The sequence below is a fragment of the Rattus rattus genome, chromosome 16, assembly GCF_011064425.1.
Source record: "Rattus rattus isolate New Zealand chromosome 16, Rrattus_CSIRO_v1, whole genome shotgun sequence".
NCBI lineage: Eukaryota > Metazoa > Chordata > Mammalia > Rodentia > Muridae > Rattus > Rattus rattus.
In genome coordinates this window covers 4165205-4189871 of record NC_046169.1, presented here as the reverse complement: position 1 = coordinate 4189871, position 24667 = coordinate 4165205, and the positions used below count along the sequence as shown (strand labels likewise).

The 24667-nt window shown below is 46.7% G+C and overlaps 1 protein-coding gene and 1 non-coding gene across 2 annotated transcripts in view; both read left to right on the top strand.

The window, feature by feature from the left end:
- Positions 1 to 10962: 10962 nt before the first annotated feature.
- The window catches only part of B3glct (beta 3-glucosyltransferase), an 83558-nt gene continuing 69853 nt past the window's right edge, over positions 10963 to 24667 (top strand). Inside the window, exon 1 of the mRNA XM_032886836.1 lies at positions 10963 to 11090. Within this exon, the coding sequence (XP_032742727.1) occupies positions 11048 to 11090 (43 nt within the window). The 5' untranslated portion in view covers positions 10963 to 11047. The remainder of the gene's footprint in view (positions 11091 to 24667) is intronic.
- LOC116885997 lies at positions 14141 to 14283 on the top strand. Its single transcript, XR_004386069.1, has one exon. It is a non-coding gene; the product is annotated as a small nucleolar RNA SNORA67 (small nucleolar RNA).

The window sequence follows — 24667 nt, the reverse complement described above, 5'->3', positions numbered from 1 at the left end:
CGACCGTACCTTGAACATGCCGGTCTTTGGGGACACTCCAGATCCAAACTACAGTGCTATGGGAGGTGGTACACCTTTGTAAGCTTGTATCCCAGGACCCTAGAGCCTTGCCTCAATTTCCCTGCCTGTGCCTAGTATGTCAAAAACTTATGCAGAAGGTGTTTGTTCTGTTGGCACTACAGATAGTATGTGTTGATATGAAAGTCCTTTAAGTGCTGGATGGGATTGCTCCCTCGAGGTCTCAGCTGGTCTATAATCATATCTCTGTTTCAGTGTTTCTCTGTGCTTTTGTCTTAACATTTCTACATGTATGCATGTATGTATGCATGCATGCATTCATGTATGTATGCATGCACTTATATATGTATACATGTATGTATGCATGCATGTGTGCATGCATGTATGTATGCATGCATATATGTACATATGCATGCACTTATATATGTATATGGGTATGTATGCATGTGTGTATGTATATATGCATGCATGCATGTATGCATGCACTTATATATGTATACATGTATGTATGCATGTGTGTATGTATGTGTGCATGTATGTGTGCATGCATGTACATATGTATACATGTGCTTATATATGTATGTGTGTGTGGACAGAAGACAAATCGTGGAAGTTGGTTGTCTGCTTCTACTGTGGGAGTCCTGGAGATGGATCTCGGAGAGTCCATTGCAAGCTCCCAGCCTGCTGAGCCACCTCACCAGACCAGTCTCTCTCCTTTCATTATTGGCCCCCACGCCCTTCAATAAAGCATGGTGGCTTCCCTAAATAGACATATAACATGTACCCCCGAGATTTAAGTCTTCCTTTTTCCTTTGCCCTATGTTCTTCCAACGATAGATATTAATGCCCAAAGCAGACTCCCATTCGAGACCTAAAACACGCAGCAATCTGATTTAAGCAAGATGCTTCCAACATCTGCTCGACTTAATGTCTAGAAAATGTGATTTCTGAAAATGATGTTTTCGCTTGTGTAAGACTATTATGCCATAGCTATTTTATCGTTATTAAAGTTGAGAAAATACATTTTTAGGAGGAAAAGAAAGATAGAAAACAAGCTTTGCCTTGAGTTTCTTCAATTAAAATAAATGATGCCTGTGTCTCTCAGCCGAACATTTTTCTTGCGGATGAATAAGTGGACATCAGGTCCCTGTGGCCACCATCTCTGTGGGCTGAGTTGTGTGAATCCTGTTCCTCCGGCTGGGATGTGGGACCTTCCCAGGTTTGCTGGTATTCTCTCACTCCCAGTGTCACCTCTGAGTGTTCCCAGTGCTTTCCTGACAGGATTAATTGTAGCCACACTGGTCTGGTCACACGCTTACAAATCTCTCTTCCTTCACGTTAATATCTCCTTCATGCCTCTGCCTGTCTGGATGCTCCCCCATGTTATGGCCTCTATTCTAACCCTCCTCCCCCAAAAAGATCCTGGAGGTCTGGAAGTTTCTTTCTTCTATGAACACACAGAGCTGTTCAAATCAGCTGGACTTCTAACCCTGCTTTGTTTCACAGTCATCAGTTCCACAGAGTGAGAGCAAAACTACTCATCTGATGGCCGAGGGTTACCCAGTAGCCATGGATTACTGGGCAAACAGTTGAGAAACAAGGTGACTTTCTCTGCTGTCCTATCTTAACGTGTTTTTGAGTTCCTGAAGGCTTCATTCTCCAAGATGTTCTATGCCCCGAGATTTATTTAGCACTGTCTCTTTTCAGAGAGAAAATAGTTTTAAACTGTGCTATTAGTTTGTTTTGGTTTTGGTGCTGGGGACGACCATCTAGGGCCTAACACACAATCACTGTGCAAGTGCTTCCCCAGTCAGTCAGTCAGTCAGTCAGTCAGTCTGTCTGTCTGTCTGTCTGTCTGTCTGTCTATGTCTCTTTCCTGCTATGACTTTACCACGTTTCTTTCCATGTAAAATAGGGTTCCGTGACCTCTGGACTAGGGCCTCAAAACCAGAGACAAACAAAGAACCCCAACAAACCAAACCCCAAACCAAACCAAACAACCAAAACATTTCTTCTTTTAAAGTTGATTGCTTCGGGGATCTTATTATAGCATGAAGGCACACCGATTTTTGCAGGTCGGCAGGAAGAGAGGCCCTAGGCGATTGTCAGCGTTGCATAGACCAGTAGCAAGCGCTCCACTTCTACCCTGGCTTATTGGCTGTACCTTCCTGCCCTTCAAGTTGTCTGAAGTAACTGTTTTACTCACACTGGTAGCTTTTGATTGCTCATGCTGGCTCTCTAGTGTCCTCTGCCCATGCCACAGTGATGGTGGGGGACTTAGCTAACTAGACAGGCAGCCTGGTCCCTAACAATGGATGGTTGGGCTAGAATGTGGGTTCAGCACAGCAGCAGACTCAGCATAACTAATGTTATGTTAAATTGGGTTATCTGGAGTTGTATATAATATAACTTTGTATAGCTCTGTGTAATGGTGCCCATTTAACTATCTACTGTTATTTTTTTATTTTTATTTATTTATTTTTTGGTTCTTTTTTTCGGAGCTGGGGACCGAACCCAGGGCCTTGCGCTTCCTAGGCAAGCGCTCTACCACTGAGCTAAATCCCCAACCCCTCTACTGTTATTTTTAATTCTGTAACTGAATGACTGTGAACCAAAATGGGCTTCTGGCAAACCAAGTCCTTCAAATACAACATCTCTGAAAGAGAATGTGGTGGCACTTAGCACCCAGCAAGTGAGGGAAAGGGCTTGGGGTGGGGCTCAGATTGACTTCAAGTCACAAGCTGTGTGTCCTGAACTGTGTCAGGACCTCCTCTGTATTCTGAAACAATATTGAGGATTCCAAAGGGTTTTTCTCGTAAGTGTTCCGATTCTGGGAATATTGGGTGTGTTAGACACAAAACCAAGAAATTTAAACACATTGATCAATTCATTAAAAATTGGAATAGTGACTGTTTCATGTTAGTATATTGTATGTTTGTGAAAAACACTCTTTGCTAGAGACAAAGTTAGTGAGAAAGTTCATTGGTTTATAGTTCATAAGTCTCTTTGGTGTCTGATTTTCTAGAACAGGGGCATTCCCAAACTGATCTTTTTATTTTACCTGCTGTGATATATTATTTTAGATGAAAAAAAAAATCCAGCTTCATGCAGCTGTTCAGTTGAGAGAAGTTAAAAAGTATTTCATCAAGCCTTTGATTTGACAGCCAAGCTTGAGACAATTGGAAATTTCTGAAGTTTATTACAATGTATAACTGTTACTTTTTTTTTTTTTTGTAGTTTATCTTAAAGTCCGTTTACCTGTCTTATACTTTGGGTGCAAATTTTACCTGTATGTGATTTTATAGGTTATTTGGAGATCACTCTCTCACCAAATGTTGTAAGAAATTTCCTTTGATATAAAACTTTCCATTTTAGAGGGATGCTCCTTAAGCCTGGGAAATAAACAACTCAAAGGTTTAAGGAAGTTCCTGAAACTGACCAGATACACAACCCCTGCATCCCACAAGTCCATATAAATAGAAAGTACTGCTTGAGAGACTCTTTCAGACCAGTCAAGCTACCTAGAAGACACTCCAGAAAGCCAAACTGCCTAGAACAGTGGTTCTCAACCTGAGGGTCGAGACCCCTTTGGGATAGGTATGGCCTTTTCACAGGGATCATCATAATCTTTTCACAGGGATCTCTAAGACCATCAGAAAGCACAGATGTTTACATGAGGATTCAACAGTAGCAAGCTTACAGTTATGAAGTAGCAATGCAAATAATTTTATGGCTGGGGATTATCAAAGCACAAAAAACTGTATTAAAGGGTTGTAGCATTAGGAAGGTTGAGAACTGCTGCCTTAGAAGCTCAGATCAACAGAGTTGCCTGAAAGGGGGCAGAGAGCAGCCCGTAAGAGCCTCAGGCCATCTATGCGGCCTGAAAGAGATGCTCTCCAAGCTATGGGGGCGCCTGCAGGCTGTGCAGCACGCTCAGAATTTCCAGCTTTTAGGAGCAGCTATCTGCGCTTGGCTGGGCCTTCGTGACGCAGCTGTCTGCTGTCTTTGAGTCGTTTCCACTCCAGTAAGTAACGCCTCACTGTACTCCTGGAGGTAATGACAATAAAACTCATTGGTTCTCCGTGTTGGACTTTGGTGGTGGTTATCTATCCTTTGATCTGTCTTGGGTTTCCTATATGGGGCTGAGTGGGTGTTTGTTTATACCTCCGTAGGAACAGTGTCACACACTAAAATACGATGATTCTTCAGACATTGATGGTTTTCACTATGCGACATGAAACAACTCAGACTTCTTTTTCTTTTGATACAGCCGTGGGCGCTACTGCAAGGTCTTTAAGGGTTGAGAAGCTACTAAATTCTTAGCAGCAGATACGCACTTCTCAAAACTCTACTTTTGCATGAAAGTTTGTGTTTTATCGCTGGCAAAAGGTTTTAACAGCAGTTTTCCTAAACAGGCAAACTTTGCTTACTCTTGAAAAAATGAGTGTTTGCCTAGGTCCCAAACATAAATAACTGTTGTTTTCGTTGTTGTTGTTGGTGGTGGTGGTGGTGTTTTTTGTGTTTTGTGTTTGGTTTGGTTTTGGCCTCTCTCTGAGTCATGCCTAATTTTCCTAGAAATAAGCAGCTAGTAGAACATGTAACTCAGATAGGTTTGCAAGTGCTTCTTCAAGGGACTTCACGTTAGCCGTGACAAGGACATTCGTGCCTACCCTTCATCTTGTCACACAAACTACAACAGAAAAAAATGTGTATTGAAAGGTAATAGACCTGGTGATTTCTACCGCTTTATTAAGAATCTACAACTTGGCTCCTCACCCTTTCCTGGTCCAGCCTGGTGTCACACCTTCAGTTTTTGTTTTCACTTGCGGTTGATTCTATGCCATTGCTGGGAAAGCCCGCCTAAGGTAACACTTTAGCGCTGCTATAAAAAGTAGTTTGCACTTTGCAAACGTGGATAGTCTGAATTGGTCTCAGGAATCCCCTCAGAAAATCATTCAACCACCCCAGGTTTGTTTCTGTTGCTTTGACAAAACATTCCCCCCACCAAACAAAACAAAACAAAACAAAAAACAAAAAACAAACAAACAAACAAAAAAACTTAGGAGGAAACGGTTTATTTGGCTTACAATTCCAGGTTACAGTTTATCATTGTGGGGAAGTCAAGCGGGAGTTCATCATGTTATAACCACAGTCAATAGAAGAGAGAACGAGCACATGTGTACTTGCAGTCAGCCCCCTTTCTACTCTTTTAAAGTCTTTGACCCACACACTTAAGGGATAGTGCCGCCCACAGTGGGCTGGGTCTTCCCACCTTAATTAGTTAATGTAAGAAAGACAATCTCCCACCGCAGACTTCCCCAGGCCAGCCTGCTCTAGGCAGTCCCTCACTGAGACCCTTTCCTTGTGAGGTTGCATTGTATTACGTTAACGGTTCTGAGTCTAGATTGCATTAACAGTTAAAGCTGTCCAGCACATTTACCATCTAAGACACAGCAACGACAACAACATAACTGGAGGACTGAAGAAAAGATTAAGGAAACAGGTAACAGACTTAGGGCGGTGCTGGTATATGAGAAGCTCCCAGAGCACCGCCATGCAGCAATGGATTCTGGGAAGGCATCCTGTTTCTGTTCTGGTCTTGTTTATAAGCCTCATCCTTCTGGCAAACGCCCATTTTAATTAATTGCTTCGTTGGTCCCCTCCCGTGCTCTCTCTTTCAGCATCAGCCAGTGTCCACTCACAAGTGCAATAGAGCCGACCTCTGTCACACTGTCACCGTGACTCCTCCTTCCCATTTCACAACTCTTGCCCCATCACAGGCCGTTCTGGCTTCTGGTGTTGGGCCCTCCTGAGACTCATATTACTAATCTAGAGAGCAGGAAGCTGCGATAGAAGAATCAAAACTTCCCAGCCAGCATGGGATTCACACAGTCAGACCCCATATTAAAGGAAACCTCAAAAAAAAAAAAATAATCATTTTACATCTTTTGGATTTGTTTTGAAGGTTAAATGAAATAAAATATTTAAATTAATTGCCAGAATTCTTGGCTTTGGCACCTATCTCTCATATGAATTAGTCTCTTTTCCTCTTCTGCCTCTGTCTGGTCCACCCTAACATTAGCATGGAATTGATTTTCGTCTGCAGCATCCATTCATTCAGTCACGGTACACATGGGCATCATCTGTGACCTCATCCCATTGTGAAATATTTATTCATGGCTTCTCTGAGAGAGACTGCAATTAGGGCACAAGACAGGCATCAAGAGCTGCGTGTCCACGGTTGAAGTTGTGTTCTTCCTGGCGGCCAAACAGCTTCTCCAGTGACCTCAGTGCCCTTCTATGAAGGTCAACCTCCTTGGCAAGGCAGCCAAGATTTGGCCCTAGCCAGCTTCCTTATGAGCTCACTTAGCTCCTGTCTTTGGACGCTTGTAGTTTCCAGTGTTCAAGCCAACACTTGCCTGTCCCCTCTGTTTGGAATGCCTTTCTCTGTGGGCCATAGCTTGCCTGTAAATGTAACTTGTCTGGAACAATCCACGTAAGGCCTTGACCACCCCCATTCAGTGACTTCCCTTCTCCCTTGTCCTTCCCTCTCATTCTGTTCCCAGGCTTCTCAGAGGATGTGTGCTCACGGTCACCCTGTGTGTCTTGGTCGTCTGCTGGGTATGACATACCGGGTAAGCACTTCCCACTCCCGCCATCATGTCATAGAAGAGTCTGGAGAGCTTGTCCATGAGTATTTGTCTGTGGATGCGTGAAAACATTTTCCATTAATTTTGGTCATTTTATTTAGTCAAGATGCTGCGTCTGCAAGCGGCTGATGTATAATGGCCAGCAAGCCACTGCACCGAATTTCATACTGGCTGCCGAACCAACGTACCACATACCTTACCTCCTGTTGCTCTGCGCTTCATGATGGATCTCTGGTCTCTACAGCCACTGGGCTGGGGAGGGGCCCTGGCTCTGGAAAGGAGAACCACATAGCCAAGTGCATCATCTGGTTCCAGTAAGAAGTCCTAAGAAATGGCCTGTAAATGTAACTTTTATTCTCCTGATGCAATTGTCTTCTTGGAGACTTCCTGCCTCAGTCTGCTAACCTAGGCCTAGACCTGGAAGCTTCTAGACTCCGTACAGTCTTATCTAGGCCTAGAATGTTTTCAGCCTCTCAGACTTGCTGCTGAGTAAGCTGACCCTTTCTTGTTCTTTCTGAGCTCTGGGTGGCTGGTTCAACTCATCCGTTCTGGTTCAAACTCTCTCCCAGCTGACGGATTCAATCTGGCTTCTCTCTCAGCCTCTGAAGTGCTCTGCTTGGCCTCAAATTAACTCTAGCAATTTCTCTAGTCTTCTGGCTCCTTCTCAATCTCTTGTTCTTTCGGTCTTTCCCTGTGTGTAGCTTGTTCTCTCTTCACTCTGTCTCTGTAAAACTCTCCTGGTAAAACTGCCTCCTTCTCCCTCTCTGTGCTGCTCCACTCTCCCTCTCAACTCCACGGTGCTGCTCTCCATGAACTCTACTGTGTTCCTGTGCTGTACTCTCTTCCTCCTGTACTGTCTGTCTCTCTCTTATGTAGCTTCCCTTTCCTCTCTTCTCCTGAGAGCTGGGCATATCCTACTCTGTAAAATCTTTCTCTGATTGGTCACTTTTCCTGCCATTCAATTAGGCATCACTTTCATTTTTCTTTTTCTTTTTTTTCTGGAGCTGGGGACCGAACCCAGGGCCTTGTGCTTGGTAGGCAAGTGCTCTACCATGGAGCTAAATCCCCAACCCCTAGGCATCACTTTCAAACATGGGTGCTTCCTTCTGCAAACTAACTTCACCTTCATTGTTTGGGATTAAAGGTGAATGCTAAGGGCTGAACCCCACCCTAACTAGAAACAGGTTCAAATATCCTATAACAGTGGCCCATCTGTAAACAGACATCTTTATAGTTGCACTACATCGAGAGAATGGAGAATCAGGGGCAAAATGGCTTCAGATTTCTGGGGGCTTGTTTGGGATGCCTGTAGAGATGAGAAGGTGACCTGAGTTCTATTTCCCGGCTCTTGGTTTGGAGTTGGTTGTCCATGAGAATTCTTTGTTGAAATCTCTTTGGGTGAAAACCTTGGTGGGATGTTTATTTGACAGACTTCGTCTATCTATGGCTTGTGAATAGATTGGGAAGTTAAGTGACATAAGGGCCTGGGGTCTTGAAGACGTCACTTTAGATCACTCAAGTATTTTCCCATGAGCACTTGCAGTGGTCTGCATTCCTGGGATGAAACTTTTTGTTATGACTCTTCTATGTCATCTTTCTTCCATGGAGGCTAGAGATCTTTCTACTGCCTTGAAGGTTAATGTAGTTGGTGGAATAGCCTCTCTCCTGTTACCCAGCCACAGTGCAGATTCTGGGCTGAGGAAAAGCTAGCTTGTGGTTAAAGTACTATGTTATGGATTTGATTTACTGGTCTAAAGTCCCAAAGAACGACTTCTTGCTTTTGTAGTCCTCCTTCAGACACCAGGACCGACTGTAGTTCCGGAAGGAATCATCGAGACCCCTCCAATCTGAGAAAGCCACTTCCTGGTGTGGGAAATGAATGGAGCTCCAGGAATGTGCCAATTACTAATTTATTTCAGGCCTGAAACTAGGCCTGGAGGGACAGGCAGGAATCTGAGTCTGTCCGGCTGCCTTTGCCAGACAGGAAGCGGAGGTCTTAGGGGCCGTTCGGAGTCACAGGAGAGAGGCAGCAGATTGGAGGAAGCCTACCCAGAAGCCTTCCTCCTAGTCCACAGCCTGATACAAGGCCCATCAACCAATAGCACAGGATCATTTGAATGAAGAACCTTTTGAGCCTAGCGTTGTTCTAAGATCACAAGCCATCCATAAAGAAGCTGCTAATTAGACTGTTGGCTACCGATGACATTTTAATTGTTCTAAAAACCACTAGCCTGTCTAATCTTTGTTTTCTGTAAGGTCCTTGACAGGAGATAGCTTGTATTAACTTGGGCCTCTCACCCCGTCCTTCAACAAGGAAAGTTGGACAATCCCAGAAGCCAGCCACGGGGGGCGACAACTCAGATCAAGAGAGGATATCATGGAAGTAGAGCCATGGCCCACTGTTCTTCATGTCACTGGAGTAGCTGAGATTTATTTATTTATTTTTCCTGTGGAAAACTGTCCCCTCACAGTGGGTGTTACGGGCAAGCCTCATCGTGTGTCTGTCAGTACCCCTGTAGGCAGGTTTGCTTTGAGAGTTTCTCCTACGAGAGAGAGGAAGGATCCCCCAGGGAGTCTATTTATCCTATGACCAGAATCACTGAAAGGCAGGCCTTTTCCAAACTCGAGTTACGGAGCTGCGTGACGTGTCGTTTATCATTGTCCTCTGTGGAGACAAGGAAGATGGGCGAGTTCATTACTTAAAGGATGTGCTCTTATCCTAATGGTCCAGTTTCCCACATTCCTCCTGGAACGCAGTAATATTGTATCGTGATGAAATTTTCAATTAAAAATTTGTATTTTACTGGTTTTACTTCTGTGCCCATGTGTAAACCTATGTGTTGGCCCATGCGTGAGCGTGCCAGTGTCAGGAGAAGCCAGAGGCATCAGTGGATCATCAGTCATCCTGGAGTTTGAGCTACAGGTAGTCATAAGCCAATGAATGTGGGAGAAGGGAATGGAACTCGGCTCATCTGGAGAGTAACACATGGTCTGAATCACTGAGCCACCTCTCCAGCCTTTCAGGATAATTTCAGTGAAAACTGATCTACTAAGCCCTCAAAGTTGTTTGCCACCAAAGTAGGGCCCTCACTTGAGTTACTTGGCTACTAGACTTTTCCCTCCATTTATATCTTGTTCATATGTACGGTGGTGTCTAACATAGGGAAGGAATATTTCCTGGGAGAACGCTAGACAACTTTGGAAATGGGAAACAATCTAGAAACTTTAGAATTTCCCAAGAAGGCCCAAGGAGTTAAAGCAGTCAACCAAAAATTTGGGGGAAAAAAAATGTAGTGCTGGTCTTCATCAGTCCAGAGACTGGCATTAGTCAACAGGAGACACGCAGAAACTAATAAATATGACTGCCAGAGTGCTAATGAGCAGGCTTGCCCTGAGAGTTTTTCTGTCTGTAGTTGGGAGAGAATGTCCGGTGAGTTCCTTTGTCCTGTGACTACAGTCGCTGAAAGGTAATCCTAGCTGCCTTCAGACCCTCATCGTCTAAACACAAGCCAGGGTTGCTCAATCGGTCTTATTCACATCCTGGGAGACGCAAGAGAACTTGTGTTTCTGGGAAGGGTTCTTCTCATTCTCCCAGTCAGCTACAATGTAACTGTAAGCTCCTCAGGGAACTCTTGGTAGGTGGGCGGGACTCTGCCTATGCGGCTTTTCTACCTCACGCTACCCTGTATTCTTTTTTTTTTTTAATTTTTTTACCCTGTATTCTTAATTGATTCATTTCCATCAGGTATCTTGAATAAATGTATACCCTCTCCCTTCCATCATAGCGAACACTCAAAATAACATTTATAAAAATTTAGCTTTACACCAACAACTATGAAGAGCAAAACTCCGGGCCAAAGCTATTAATCAAATTCCATTTAAAGAGAGGATATTAAGTAAATTAGTTGAGCTGATTAAAAACACCTTCATCAAAGTAGAACATCGGTGCCAACAATATTAAGAGTTGAATTATCGATTTTGCTTTTTATAAAAACAGAATATAGTCCATTAGCAGGGAAGAAAAAACGATCCTTCCTCCTTCACTTTGAGGACAGTAAGGGGAGTGAGTGATCTACTGCTGGGGTTGGGTAGGAAGTTCTGGGAAGAAGAGGACTTGAAGGCAGGGGATGTCAGAGGGGCAGAAAAGAGCCTCAGAGGTCAGATGCCCAGAGGAGGGCGCGGTCCGGCTGGGCAGCAGGACCACCTACATCCGCGGCGGTTGCGAGCGTACACCGGGGCGCTCCCGATCCCGGCCGCCAGAGGGCGCAGCCCGAGCCGGCGCGGCGCCGGGAGGGAGGAGGGGAGCGCGAGAAGGGTCAGGCGCGCAGGGCGTCCGCGCAGCTCGGCTCCGGGAAGGGCGCGGAGCCTCGGTCGCCGGGATGCGGCCGCCCGCGCTGCTGGCGCTGTTCAGCTGCTCCGCGGGTAAGTAGCGAGCGGCCCGGGCGGGCGCGGGGAGGGAGTCCGGGGCTGCTGGCCACCCCCGCGCGGTTCCGGCTGCCGCCCGCCCCGTCCCGCCCCGTCCCGGCCGCAGCGCCCTCTAGCGGCGCCACCCTCGGCCCGCGCCCTCTCCATCTCCGCCTCCTTCCGCCGGGGCACGCGGGCTTGTGGGGAGGGCGCGGCCGGGTCCAGAGCCAGCGCCGCGCAACTGCTAGAAACTTTGCAAGAGGCCGCGCCTTGCCCGCCCATGCGCGCCGCCCGCGCGCCCTGCGGTGCACAGCTCGCGACCCACTATGTGCACCCCGCCTTGTGGGTCCCCAGCGCCCCGCCGAATGCATGCGGCGCTCCGCGGTGTGCACTCGCACCCCACCGTATCTATCTTGCGCCCCACGGCGTGCTGCCACGGCCCGCCTTGTGCACTCTACGCCCCACTGTGTGTACCCCGTGTGCCCCGCCGTGTGCACTCCCTGCTTGTGCATACTCTGTGCTCCGCCGTACACCCCCTGCTCTCCACCGTGTGCCTCTGCGCCCCACAGCTGTGCACTCATGTGCCCCATAGTTGTGCACCCCATCTCCCTAGATGTGCATACCCGCTCCTCACCTGGCACACCCCTCGATTCGCCGTGTGCATTCCCGGTGCCCGGCCGTACGTATTCCGAGTCCCACCTTGTTCAACCCCTCCGGACCTTGAATACTGTCCCTCCCATCCCCTCACCGTGCATACCCGGTATCCCGCTGTGTGCACCCCGCTCAATACCTGTGCGTCCCCCGTGTCCCGCCCTGTGCACCCTGTTCCTCCTGTTGTGGATAACCTGCGCCCGACCATGGGCATCCCTTTTCCCGCTCTTCCGTATGTACCCTGGATCTCCTGCTGTACACGACCTGTGTCCCACTACGGCCCCTCCTCCCCCATTCCCCGAGTCGAGCGCTCACCGTTTTACCTTAACTACTCCCTGCGTCCCATCGTGTGTCCCTTGCGACCCTACCCAGCCTTACACAACCCTCATGCAGCCATTAACACATCCTGTGCCCCAGGCGCGCCCACCCCCCCTTCCCGTATCCCTTGCGTCATCCCCACCCTGTACCCTCAGCTCCTGCAATTTCCCAGAGACCTCCTATATCTCGGTACCACACCCTAGGAACCTACAAACTTGACCTGCCTTCTTCCTAATGCAGTTGGGCAAGTGGGGGAAACTCGGAGCCTTGGGGCCTCAGGGAAGATTCTCTGGGAAAAACAGAGATCTGGTTTCAGGCAGTCCAGTTGCCATTCCTTTTCTTTCCGTTTTCTGGAGGCTGTTTCCTTCTCCCGTTCCCCTAAGATGATGTGAGAAAAAGTTAAAAAGTCAGTGCGAATGACTTTTTATGATATTTGTTCAAGTTTGAAAGCGTGGGTAAAAAAAAAATGACTCTTTGCAGCTTGTCATAATACTTTTCTCTAACCCTGACTTGCTTGTGTTTCCTGCTTCTGAAAAGGCAGAATTTCGGAGCTTTAGAAATGGCAGAATGGTGCAGTTTAGGGAAAGACTTAGTCCACGAGAGCCTTGACAGCTCGTTTGTATTTGGATTTATGCTTTCCGAATAAGGACGTTTTGTTTTGCTTCTGTCTACCCCTGGCATTCCTTCCGGTGCTCACTAAGTGTGAGAAAATTGAGCGAGATTAGCTTGTAATTAATTGCTCACTCACATGATTAATTTGGCAACACTGTAATTTAAAATGTTAGGGCACCTTGGACCCAGAAGGTAGCAATTGATCATGAGGAATTTGGCCAGAGATCATGGGTTGAAGAAAGCACTGTGGAGCCCTGGAGAAAGGCAGGCAAAAATGGCTGGCGAACTGGGTGACTGAGGTTGCTTCCTTTGCCTTATTGCCCGTAGGCTTTGGAACCAACCAGTTTGGGGTGGTGGTGGCTGAAATTGGCCTTCTGTTTATAGAATTGCATTTAATAATAATATTTGTATATCACCAATGCAGCATATAGGCCTAAAGGCACATTAGTATTTTCCTATCTACTTTTTAATACCCTTAAGGGGATATTTGATTTGATGATAACCCAGGGAAGGACATTCAGAATGAACTAAAATGCCAACGTTTTTAGAGAGATCTCTGAGCCTCAGGAAGCCGGTAGAAAACACAGTAAAGGAGTCATAAAATCCCTTAAAAGGTCTCCTTAAAGGGGAGATGGCTCAGGGGTTAAGAGCACCGGCTGTTCCTGCAGAGGACCTGGGTTCAGTTCCCAGCACCCACGTGGTGGCTCACAACCATCTGAGCTCCAGTTCCAGGGGTTCTGATGTCCCCTTCTGACCTCTGTAGGTACCAGGCACGTGTGTGGTGCATATACACTACATGCAGGCAAATTATCCATACATGTATACTAAAAATAAAATCATCTTAATAAAAATAATCCAAGTTCCTCGGAGACACTTAGAGTCTTGTGCACTGGCTTCCCTGAGTTAGTACAAGAACGAGCCCGTTCTTTCTTTCGGACCCGGCGTTTATTGTCCTGTACTTTGACATGGGGAGAGGGGCATTGCCACGTCTAAAGATGTGGCCTCCACTTAGAATCTGTTTGAAAGTGACACGACTTACGAATCATTGAATTATCCTGAGAGCTTAGAAGCTCTCATCCACCCCTGTAAGAGTGGTCTGCCTGGGTAGTTCCCTCCCCAACTACCACGTTCATTTTATCTTATTTTATTTTAGGAAAGTCAATATAGAAGTTTTATTTTAAACCCGTGTGCATGCAGACAGGAAGTCACGGCGGCTTCAGTTCTAGGGTCTGGAATGAGTCCCAGAGGGAGATTTACAGCCCCTGAGTCACCATTCATGAGCTCTGTGGCCTTTAGTGGCTTTGAGCCTTCATTGTTTTATATAAAACTTGAGGCAGGGGCTTGATAGGCGCCTGGGAATTCTGCTGTCTCATACAGTTTTAACATAATGAATGCCAGAGAAGGGACCACTGTCTACCTTGTAGCCTTTGGGCCTTTGTCTAGCCAGGCTTGATTGGATTATATGGGGTTTTAAAAGGATGGGTGGAGTCCAAGGTGATTCCCTCTCCAAAGGGCTGACTGTGTGCCCTTCTCAGGGACGTAGCAACTTGGAAGAAAGCCATGCATGTCCCAGGTCTCTGGTGAACAAGGAATACCTGTTTCCTTTGCCTCCCATTGGCTGCCTACATATATGCTTAATAAAGGGGGATGAGTGGAGGGATGACGCTGATGATGTCATGATGAGATATTTCTCAATGGCTCTTGCAAATTGGGGTGGCCAATGGGATATCTACAAGGATTATGGGGGCTCTCGTTTAAAGTGTCTGGTGCAGCCAGGATGTAGACCTTTGGGGCTTGTTTTATCTTTCTCGCCGAGTTGTGTGGGTCTGATGGCTGGAACTCTGAAGGCCACATCGTGGCCATAAGATCACCAAGAAAGCAGGTAGAGAGAAGAAAACAGCCTGGGTACCAGATGGATGGGGAGTGCCACAGCAGCCCTGTCTGTCGCCTTCCAGCCTTGTATTGCAGGGGATTACATGCAGCCAAAACCAATCTTAATTGATACCTCCGTGGGAAAGATGACCCGAACCAACGGTAGAATAATAGCTATTAGCCTCTCTCTTCCACGCCCCTGTCTCTTCTCCGAGTGAGCCAACATTGTATTTCTTAGCACCTGCCAAATCTGGATGATTTCTTTTTCTTCTGAGCCAAGTCTTGCCTGGATTCTTTTCACTGCCGTGAGTTAGAAATTTTAGAACAGAAGAGTCAAATCCAGTTCTGCATTTTGTGCATGGGTTTTTTTGTTTGTTTGTTTGTTTGTTTTTGCAATGTCTCCTTTCATTTCTTTTTTTTTCTTTTCTTTTCTTTTTTTTGGAGCTGGGGACTGAACCCAGTGCAAGCGCTCTACCACTAAGCTAAATCCCCAACCCTGAAATCTTTTTTTTTTAAGCAAATCTTTTTTTTTTAATTTATTTATGTATTTTATATATGTACACTGTAACTGTCTTCAGATACACCAGAAGAGGGCACCAGATCTCATTACAGATGGTTGTGAGCCACTATATGATTGCTAGGATTTGAACTCAGGACCTCTGGAAGAGCAGTTGGTGCTCTTAACCACTGAGCCATCTCTCCAGACCATAAAATCATTTTTGACACTATTTTGTAACTGACTTCGATGTTATTACGACTTATAATACTTAATTATGTAAATATCTAATGGTCTTAGGCAACCCCCAAGGGGGTCACGACCCACATTTTGAGAACTGCTGCCATGAAGTATCTTACAAGGCACAGGAGAACTCTGTCCCAATAATGAACGGTTTAGTTATCTAGTGTGGTGGTTTGAATATACTTGGCTCAGGGAGTGGCACTATTAGGAGGTGTAGCCTTGTTGGAGTGGGTGTGGCCTTGTTGGGTGGGTGTGGCCTCATTGGAATGGGTGGGACCCTGTTGGAGTAGGCGTGTCACTGTGGGCGTGGGCTTTAAGACCCTCATCCTAGCTTCCTGGAAGTCAGTCTTCCACTAGCAGCCTTCAGATGAAGATGTAGAACTCTCAGCTCCTCCTACGCCATGCCTGCCTGGATGCTGCTATGCTCCTGCCTTGATGATAATGGACTGAACTGAACCTCTGATCCTGTAAGCCAGCCCCAATTAAATATTCTCCTTATAAGAGTTGCCTTGGTCATGGTGTCTCATCACTGCAGTAAAACGCTAACACGCCTGGGCTCCGAATATTGTAGTGTTGAGGTTTGGGAAACCTTTAGGTCAATGAAGGCTTCCTGTAGGGAATGGTAGTACTGTAAGCTCAGTCCTGAACTGAGGGAGAAACAGGATCATTGGAAGGGGAAGCAGCATGCAGTGGGGGGAAAGTGGGCCTGGAGGGTTCAATCAGAGAAAGGACAGCAGCCACTGGCAAGATCTTCAGGGCCAGGTGAGGAGGGCCCTGCACTGGGTCATGGACCCGTGGGTGGCCTTGCTGAAGAGCTGTGCACGGCTTGCCTTCCACCTTATAAGGCTTGTTTTGGCCGTCCCTACGGGACAGGGATTAGAGGGGTTCATGTAGATGTGGGGCACACTGAGCAGGGGACAGCTCTGTATACTCTTCCATGACCCGTAGATAGATATTAAAGATGCCATAATGGAACATATTCCTTTGTGTGGTAATGAGAGATACTTTTAGACTCCATGATTGGCTGGGGCAAGATTGAGCTGAGAGAGGATTGGGGTAAGAATGAGTCATCTTTTTCATTTCCTGTTTTATTTTTTTTAGCCTGGGGATCAAACCCCATGGTCTTGGGACTGGTGAGATGGTTCAGTGGTTAGGGGCACTTGCTGTTCTTCCATTGGACCAGAGTAGGGTTCCCAGCACCCACATAAGGCAGTTCACAACTGCCTGTAACTCCAGCCACGTGGAATCTGATGTGTTCTTCTGGCCTCTTTGGGCAGACACAGACACACACACACACACACACACACACACACACACACACACACACACACAATCTTAACAAAAAGATGCTGGGCCCTTGTGCAGGCTAGGCATATACTCTGTCCTGAGTTATACCTATGCTCTCATTTCCCTCAGAAATAGGCACTCAGAGGAGGGTCAGGATTTAAAGAATTTTTTATTGTGGTTAAATATGTGAAATAGGAAATTTACTAAGTGTAAACTGAGGTATACGGTTATACCTAGTAACTATAACTAATATACAGGTATATTGAGTAAGTTGAGGGATTAAATAATTTTACTCTTAATCTTGAGGGGGTAGAGAGGTGAGGGCGCTCTGGCCAAGTTGAGGTTAGGGTATGTGTAAATTGTTCAAGCTCTGTATCAGGTGGACAGTTAGGAATCAGAAGCACATGCTCACTGAGGAAAATTTAGAGGTTATTTTTTAAAAAACGTTTTATTTATTTAGTGCATTGGTGTTTTGCCTGCATGTATGTCTATGCAAGAGTGTCCAATCTTAGAGTTCCAGACAGTTGTGAGCTGCTACGTGGGTTCTGGGATTTGAACCCTGGTCCCCTGGAAGAGCAGTCAGTGCCCTTAACCACCAAGCCACCTCTCCAGCCCCAGGGTGTTATTTTGAGGCATTCTCAGTACTTTTTTTGTCTTTGTTTTGTTTTTTTCTTTCTTTCTTTTTTTTTTTTACTTTTTTTTTTTTTTAAGGAAGAAGGCTTGACAAAATAATTCATTTTTGCTTTACTCAAAATGTGTGCACACTGGAAACATGATGACATTTGGGGAAGAAAGCGGTCTCTGTAAATATGAAACTGTAGGTTTAGTATAAGTCTCATTAGCGAAGATTTGCACCTGTCAGATAGGACAGCGCTGTCTTCTCTGAGAAGCGGGACTTATCTTCAGGTCCAGTGGAATAAGATAGCGAAAAGGTGATCTACTGCTGTTTGCTTTACTGCATTGTGAGGAGCTCAAGGCCTCTTCTACGTCAGTCTGAATTTATCTTCTGCAGATCCTTGAGGGTGGTTATGCACGGGTTCGTATATCAGTTGTGAAGGGAAGGATTTGAAAAAGGACATCACTTTGGAACTAGCTCCACGGAGTTCCCCCAAAGTTCTGGGTAGCCCCTCTGATGTGTGTACACGACAGTCATCTCCAAACGCCTACACTTGTTAAAATGTAGATTCCGGGTGACTTAGTCTGCGCCGCACTGCAGTGTGCACGTGGCCAGGTAGAAGAAAAGACATTTTATTTAGCTCACAGATCTTGAAGCTGGACATTGATGGTAGATGGTATGCTGTAGCAGGAACACAGGCAGACATGCAAAGACAAGGCGTGTGCGGTTGCCTGCTATGATAAAACTGTGATATAGGGTTGGGGATTTAGCTCAGTGGTAGAGCGCTTGCCTAGCAAGCGCAAGGCCCTGGGTTTGGTCCCCAGCTCCGGAAAACAAAAAACAAAAAACAAAAAACCAACTGTGATCTAGTCCCCGGAGACCTGGGCTGCCCCTGAGGGAGAGAGTAATCACACTGTCTTAGCTGAGTGTCCTGACCTGATTATCTCTCACTAGGCCCCATCTGTCTCCAGGACTTTGGTATGGGCCCACTGTACAAACCACCAGTTTGATGTCAACTTGACACAAGATAGAGTTATTTAGGAAGAGTGAATCTCACTCGAGAGAGTGCCTCCACCACATGGGCCCATGGGCAAGCCTGTGGTTTTTTTTGTCCCCCCCCGGTAGCTGGGGACTGAACCCAGGGGCCTTGCGCTTGCTAGGCAAGCGCTCTACCGCTTGAGCAAAAACCCCCCTTTTTTTTTTTTTTTTTGGGTTGATGGTGGATGTGGAAGGCCCAGATTATTGTGGGTGGGGCCACCCCATCAAATGGTCCTAGGTGCTATAAAAGAACAGGCTGAACAAGCCACGAGGAACAAGCCGACGAGCAGCATTCTTTCATGGCCTCTGCATCAGCTCCTGTCTCCAAGTTCCTGCTTTGAGTTCTGGTCTTGGCTTCCCTGGATGGTAGACCACAGCCTGGAATCTGAAATAATCCCTTGTCTCCCCAACTTGCTTTTGATCTTGCTGTTTAATCAAAGCAACAGAGGGCTGGAGAGATGGCTCAGTGGTTAAGAGCACTGACTGCTCTTCCAGAGGTCCTGAGTTCAATTCCCAGCAATCACAGGGTGTCTCACAACCATCTGGGATCCGATGTCCTCCTCTTCTGGTGTGTCTGACAGCTACAGTGTACTCATATAAATAAAATAAATAAATCTTACAAAAAAAAATCAAAGCAACAGACACCTAGTTAGGACAACAACTAAACCTTTAGGGTCAACCTTCTACAAACTTCCCTACCATGGTTCTAGCTTTGTCTCAGATGAGGTTTGAGGATGTGTATTTTAAATAAGGTGCTCAGGTTACCTTGTATGCACAGTCAGGTATGGGACCTCTTTCTGGCCTACCCTAGGCTTGGGTACCAAACTGTGACCATTACTGGGTAATTCTCATGAACACTCATAAAATGTAAAGATGTCTCGGAACTGCCTTGCCTTTAAGATGAGCTTTGTAATTGTTTCATTTGCTTTAAGACAGCCTTGTCCTGGAACTTGATCTGTATGTAGCCCAGGCTGGCCTTGACCGCAGAGGTCTGCTTGTCTCTGAAATTAAGGGTGTGTGCCACCACTGCCTGGCCTGAGCTGTGTGTAGTTATTATAGAATAGAATCCCGGATCCCATCACTTAGGCGGGATTCTCTACTCAGGAAAGAACTTAAACCAAGAAGTCTTTCACTGTCTCCAGCACGGTGCCTTAGTTTGCTTTCTATTGCCACGATAAAACAGCAAAAGCAACTTGTGGAGGAGAGGGTTGGCTTACAGCAGGTTACTCGAGGCAGGAAGCTGGCTCCAGGAGCGGATGCTGAGGCCATGAAGGGTGCTGTGTATAGACTTGGTGTCTGTGCCTTGCTCTGCCTGCTTTCCTATCCAATCCGGGACCTCCCTGTCCAGGGATGGCTCCGCCTACAGTGGGCGGGGCCCCCATCAATCACTAATCAAGTCAACGCCCTGCAAGCTTCGGTGATGAAGGCATCTTCCCATCCCAGGCTCCCTCTTCACAGGTGACTCCAGCTTGTGAGGAGGAGACAACAACCTGACCACCATATATAATTTGACAGATTTTCATGTCCTTCTGAAGGGACTCCATGATTTAAAGAAACAAAACCAATACTAACCCAAACGAGAGCAGTGGGTTATTCTTGAGAATCCTTTTATAAGCCCACACAAGGAAGTCTGTAGGCTGAGCGCACGTCTCAGATGTATTCAGCGTGGATTGAGTGGTGCTGACGGGGATATGCAAATTCGACTTTTTTCGTGCAATGGATCCGCTGCCCACCAGTGAGTGGTCCATTGTGTTTTTAAAAAAGGAAAATGTGACAGTTAGCATTCAGCAGTATGATTGCAATTTAGAGGAATTGTACAAAGAGCCAATTTCCTCCGTTTGGATATTTGCTTTGTGTTTTACTTCAGTGTGTTTCGGAGAGAGCTGTGAGCACGGACTTTCTGACTTCGTTTCTGATCCTAGAACATCCTTAGAAAGGCAGGTCTTGAGTCGAAACTCCAAACTGTTTGAGTTGACACATTCTCTCTCACCGTCCCCCATCTTGAGTGATTTCTTTAATTAAGATGTAAGTCAGAGGAGCAAATTCTCTTTTCTTTGAACATGTATGTGGTTATTCCCATTTCGGTCCCATGAGCCGTTCCTGTAAATATATTTATCCTCCAGCCCACAGGGTCTCTGGGCCGGGCTGTCTTCTGCCTTGTATTATGCTATTTCTTATAGGGCTCAGGTCTCCTCTCTGGTGACTCCTTTCTCTTGTCAACTTGAAGGACATGAGTCCTTTAATAAAGAATTTAAAAAGTTTAAAAAGAATTCTGGAGAGGTGGTTCAGTGGTTAAGAGCACTTATTTCTCTTCCAGAGGATCTGAGTTCAAATCCCAGCACCCACGTCCAGATGTCCACAATCGCCTGTAACATCAGCTCAAGGGCTTCTGATGCCTTCTGCCCTCTTTGGGGACTCCTTGGGCAATGCATGCATGTGGTGTGTGCATGTGAGTATTGGGGTGTGTGTGTGTGTGTGTGTGTGTGTGTGTGTGTGTGTGTGTGGTGCATGTGAGTATTGTGGTGTGTGAGGCCAAGGCTTCTGTTTCTTCAGTCTGACAGTCTAGGGTACTGGCTTGCAAACCGCCCTCCCACCCCCAAACTCCAATCAGGACCAGATATATTCTTGCACAAATAGCTTCCTCGCTGGCATGTGTGTGCCCATTTTTGTCCCCTAATAAGTCGTTTTGTACACTGGCTTGAGAAGTCTATCTAGGGAGAGCCCCATATTACATTCCTGCCCCCCTTTTCTAATTTAATTATTTATTATATATAAGTAACTGTCACTATCTTCAGACATACCAGAAGAGGGCATCAGATCCCATTACAGATGGTTGTGAGCCACCATGTGGTTGCTGGGATTTGAACTCAGGATCCCTGGAAGAGCAGTGCAGTGCTGTTACCTGCTGAATCGTCTCTCCAGCCCTATATTCCCGCCCTTACAATCCTCAAAATGCTTTCATTTGAGGAAAACTGAGTTCTTAAGGAACCCCTTCATTATATCCATCTACCCCATCACTCCTGCCCTCCATGTATCCTCACCACAACTCTCAGCCACCAACCCACAGGTGTCCCTGCTCTACCAACCCTCTACCAGGTGGGCCCACCCCACCCATTCCCTCAGAGGTCTCTGCCTTAACCACTCCCCTAAACCAAATGTCCCCATCCCAACAAGTTCCCTCCCTAGCTCACACTGTAAGTTCCTAACCTGGTTGTTCCCTTGTATAAGTGACTCCATCCCAGTGACCAGGTATCCCCAACATGGCTGCTTCCCCTACCGGTCACCCCCTCTCACAGTTGTTCCACCCCGTCCCTCAGGAGTCCCTGCCCAGCCTCTCTCCTGCGCATCATAGCATCCCTTGGATGTCCAGCGCAGAGTGTGGAAAGTCTGTTGGCAGCTTCCTTAGTGTCTTACTGCAAGCCCCTGGGAATGGAATCCAGTGGTGCAGAGATCCAACTCCACGCTTCTTGCTTGCTGACAGACCGGCTCCTCTGGGGACCTGGGGCTTCCGTCTTCGGCGTGAGTCGTCACGGGCAGACAGAGTTACTCTTGTCTGCGGAACTGATGAAAGTCTAAGTGACTGATGTTGGCCAGGATGGCTGCCGGCAGCCGCAGCACTTCGCACACACCCCAGGGCCTTTCCCAAATGTCGAACTTGAAGGGCGGGTTGATCCTCAGTCTCTCGTGGGCCGGTCCTGTGTTGGCTCCATATGGACCCATAGGCCCTCATCCTTTGGTTTGGCAGAACTGGCTGGAGCTGCTTCTCAGTGTGTCAGCAGCTGCTGTGGGTGATGTGGGTGTCCACGGAATGAGGAAGAGGAAGGGAAGAGGAAGAGGAAGAGGAAGAGGAAGAGGAAGAGATGGGTTCCGCTCCTCTGGCCTTCTGGGCTCAGACTGCTGAGCTGTGGGTATTGTATTCTCTCTCCTCAGCTGGAGTGATTGGAAAAAAGCATTAATTGGACAGAAACTGGCCTTGAGCTGTGGTCCTGGGGTAGAAGGCCCCCTCTTGAGACCTGCAGTGAAATTCAGAAGACTGGGGAGGAGGGGGAGGCCAGCCCCTGGAGGCCAGAGCTGCCAGGGGAAGGGAAATATTTGGTAAGTAGGTCACAGGAAAGAAAGAAAGCCCAAGGCTTCCTTCCCACAGGGCCTGCCTTAGAAGAAGAAGAAGAAGATAAAAACAAACAAACAGAACAAACAAACAAACAAAAAACCTAGCCTATTGGTGACGGTATCAGGTATCAGATTGTATGCCTTCCTCCTGGCCTTTGTGTAAGGCTCCTGACCACTGGACAGACAGATGGACAGTCTGAATTGTCCTGGTTAGCAGCAGACCCTCCAGTGTTGCCCCAGCTTTTTTGTGTTGTTTTGAAGACAGGGTCCATGTAGCCCAGGCAGACTTCGAACTCATCACCTTTCTGCCTCTGTCTCGAGTGCTGGAATTACAGCCTCATCCAGTTTACCCGAGCCTTTCTCTCTGTGCCAGTCTGGGCCCTAAAGGCGTAGGTGCCATCTCCTTAGTCCCTGGGTCCTCCCGAGGTGGGGTGCTAGTGCAGAGAATGCGGGTTTTCAATTTTGTTCGGTTTCTCTGATGGATGTTTCTGGAAGACTCTGGGGATAAGAGTGTGTTCCCTGGCTGGAGGCAGGGTCTTTTGTTCACTCTCAAGTACCGGAGAAAACAGGGGTGAGCCAGCGCTCACACACTTCACTTAACTCCTTCAGTTTCTCCTACGCCCACACAAGGGCTTCACCCGGCGAGAAAACTGCGTCCCGAGTCACCTGTAAAAATCTCCATTTATCTTTCCGTTCTAGGTGTGCTCACACATCCGCCGGCTTGAATTATTTAAGGTTGCCGTGAAAAGGGCCTGATTCCTATCGCCTGCCCTGACTTGCACTTTAAATGTAGTCCCAGTTCACCAGGATTCTTGTTGAAAATAGAAAATGCCTTTTAAGCAGCAGTTTGGCACGGAAGAGCATGGTTTACCTCGGAATATTTCTCCCACTGCACGTTAAGGTACTCAGGCCAGATTTTCCCCCGCCAAACCTAGAAATGAAACTGGAAACGTAGACCCCCAGGTGGTCATTCCTGGGTGACCCTTTGGCTGGGAGGGTCTGAACTGGAGAGGGAAAAGCCCTCTTCCCCCTCCCCTTTCTCCTTCCCTTCCTCCCTCCTTCATCCCCTTCCTCCCTCCCTCCCTCCCAAGCTGACAGCCCTTAATATTAAAATCGAAATGAAGTCAACTGTGAACGTGGAAAATAAGGGCCATATCCTGTAGACGCGAAGCCTTGCCGGCAACTTGGGGAACCCCGTGCGAACACAGCACATTCCACAATGCCATGCCAACCCCATCCTCCTGAGCTGAATTATTCAGTCTCTGTTTATATTTATATGTTACATATTCTGCTCGCTCCTCTGATTAGCATACCCCGAATCTGCAGTGCGTCAAAATACTGAAATTAAAAAGAAAAGACAAGAAAAAAAAAAAAACCGCAAACAAAAACAAGTGCAGTGTTCTGTCTCCTCCCACTCGGGGAGAACGAAAGCCTTGGTTCTATTAATATCGAGACCTAATTTACCGCAAAACTTAGACATTTAGGACTATCACGTTTTGGCTCTTGAGAGATCGGCTTTGCTTTGGTAATACAAAGTTAACATTTGTTAGAACTGCTGAAGGACATGTTTTTTTTTTTTGTTTGTTTGTTTGTTTGTTTTAACCGTATTTATCCCTTTTCTTCCATACATCTCTCATCATCGTTTAACAAGAAACCAGGGTTTTGGGGAGGAGGAATTTTGGAAATGACTCGCCATTTTATGATTTGATGTCCTGTGCACCCATTTTACAATAAAAACAATATTTATCTTTTATTATAAGAATACATCTGGGGCCTTCACGGTTTTGTTTGTTCCGTTTAGATTATAGAACTCTCACTGCAGGAGAGGGATGGAGAGCGATGGGCACACTCATAGCATTGCTTTAAGCATTGTGTTTTAAAGTCTTTTAAAAAAAATCCTAGATCTGTGTATTTTGGGATGGGGAGAGAAGCCAGCGAATATGGGGCCTTGATCTCATCAGGGGAAATCTGGGAGAATCCTTTGCTTTATTGGCAATCAATCCCGTGCCGTGTGGCTCTTCTATCAAGAGTGGCATTGAGAAATATTAGCTGCTTCTTTTCGGAGGGGCTCTGCATTGGTGCCTCCCAGAACCATAGGGAAAGCAAGCCTTCCTCAGTGCGCTCTCCTCTCAAGCTGCTGACACAGCCCCACCAGTCAGTCGTAGCCCCCCGGCTTTGCAAACAAGTCAGGTGAAAGAAAACTCCAGTTATTAGGCGATGCCACTGGACCTGCTAAACTGAGAAAGTTACTTCATTTGATGAAAGGGGAAATTATAACTCAGAGACCTTTGGTTATCTAGATCTTAAATAAGAACTGATTGGGGTGGAGGAGAGGTTTTTCTTTTCTTTCCA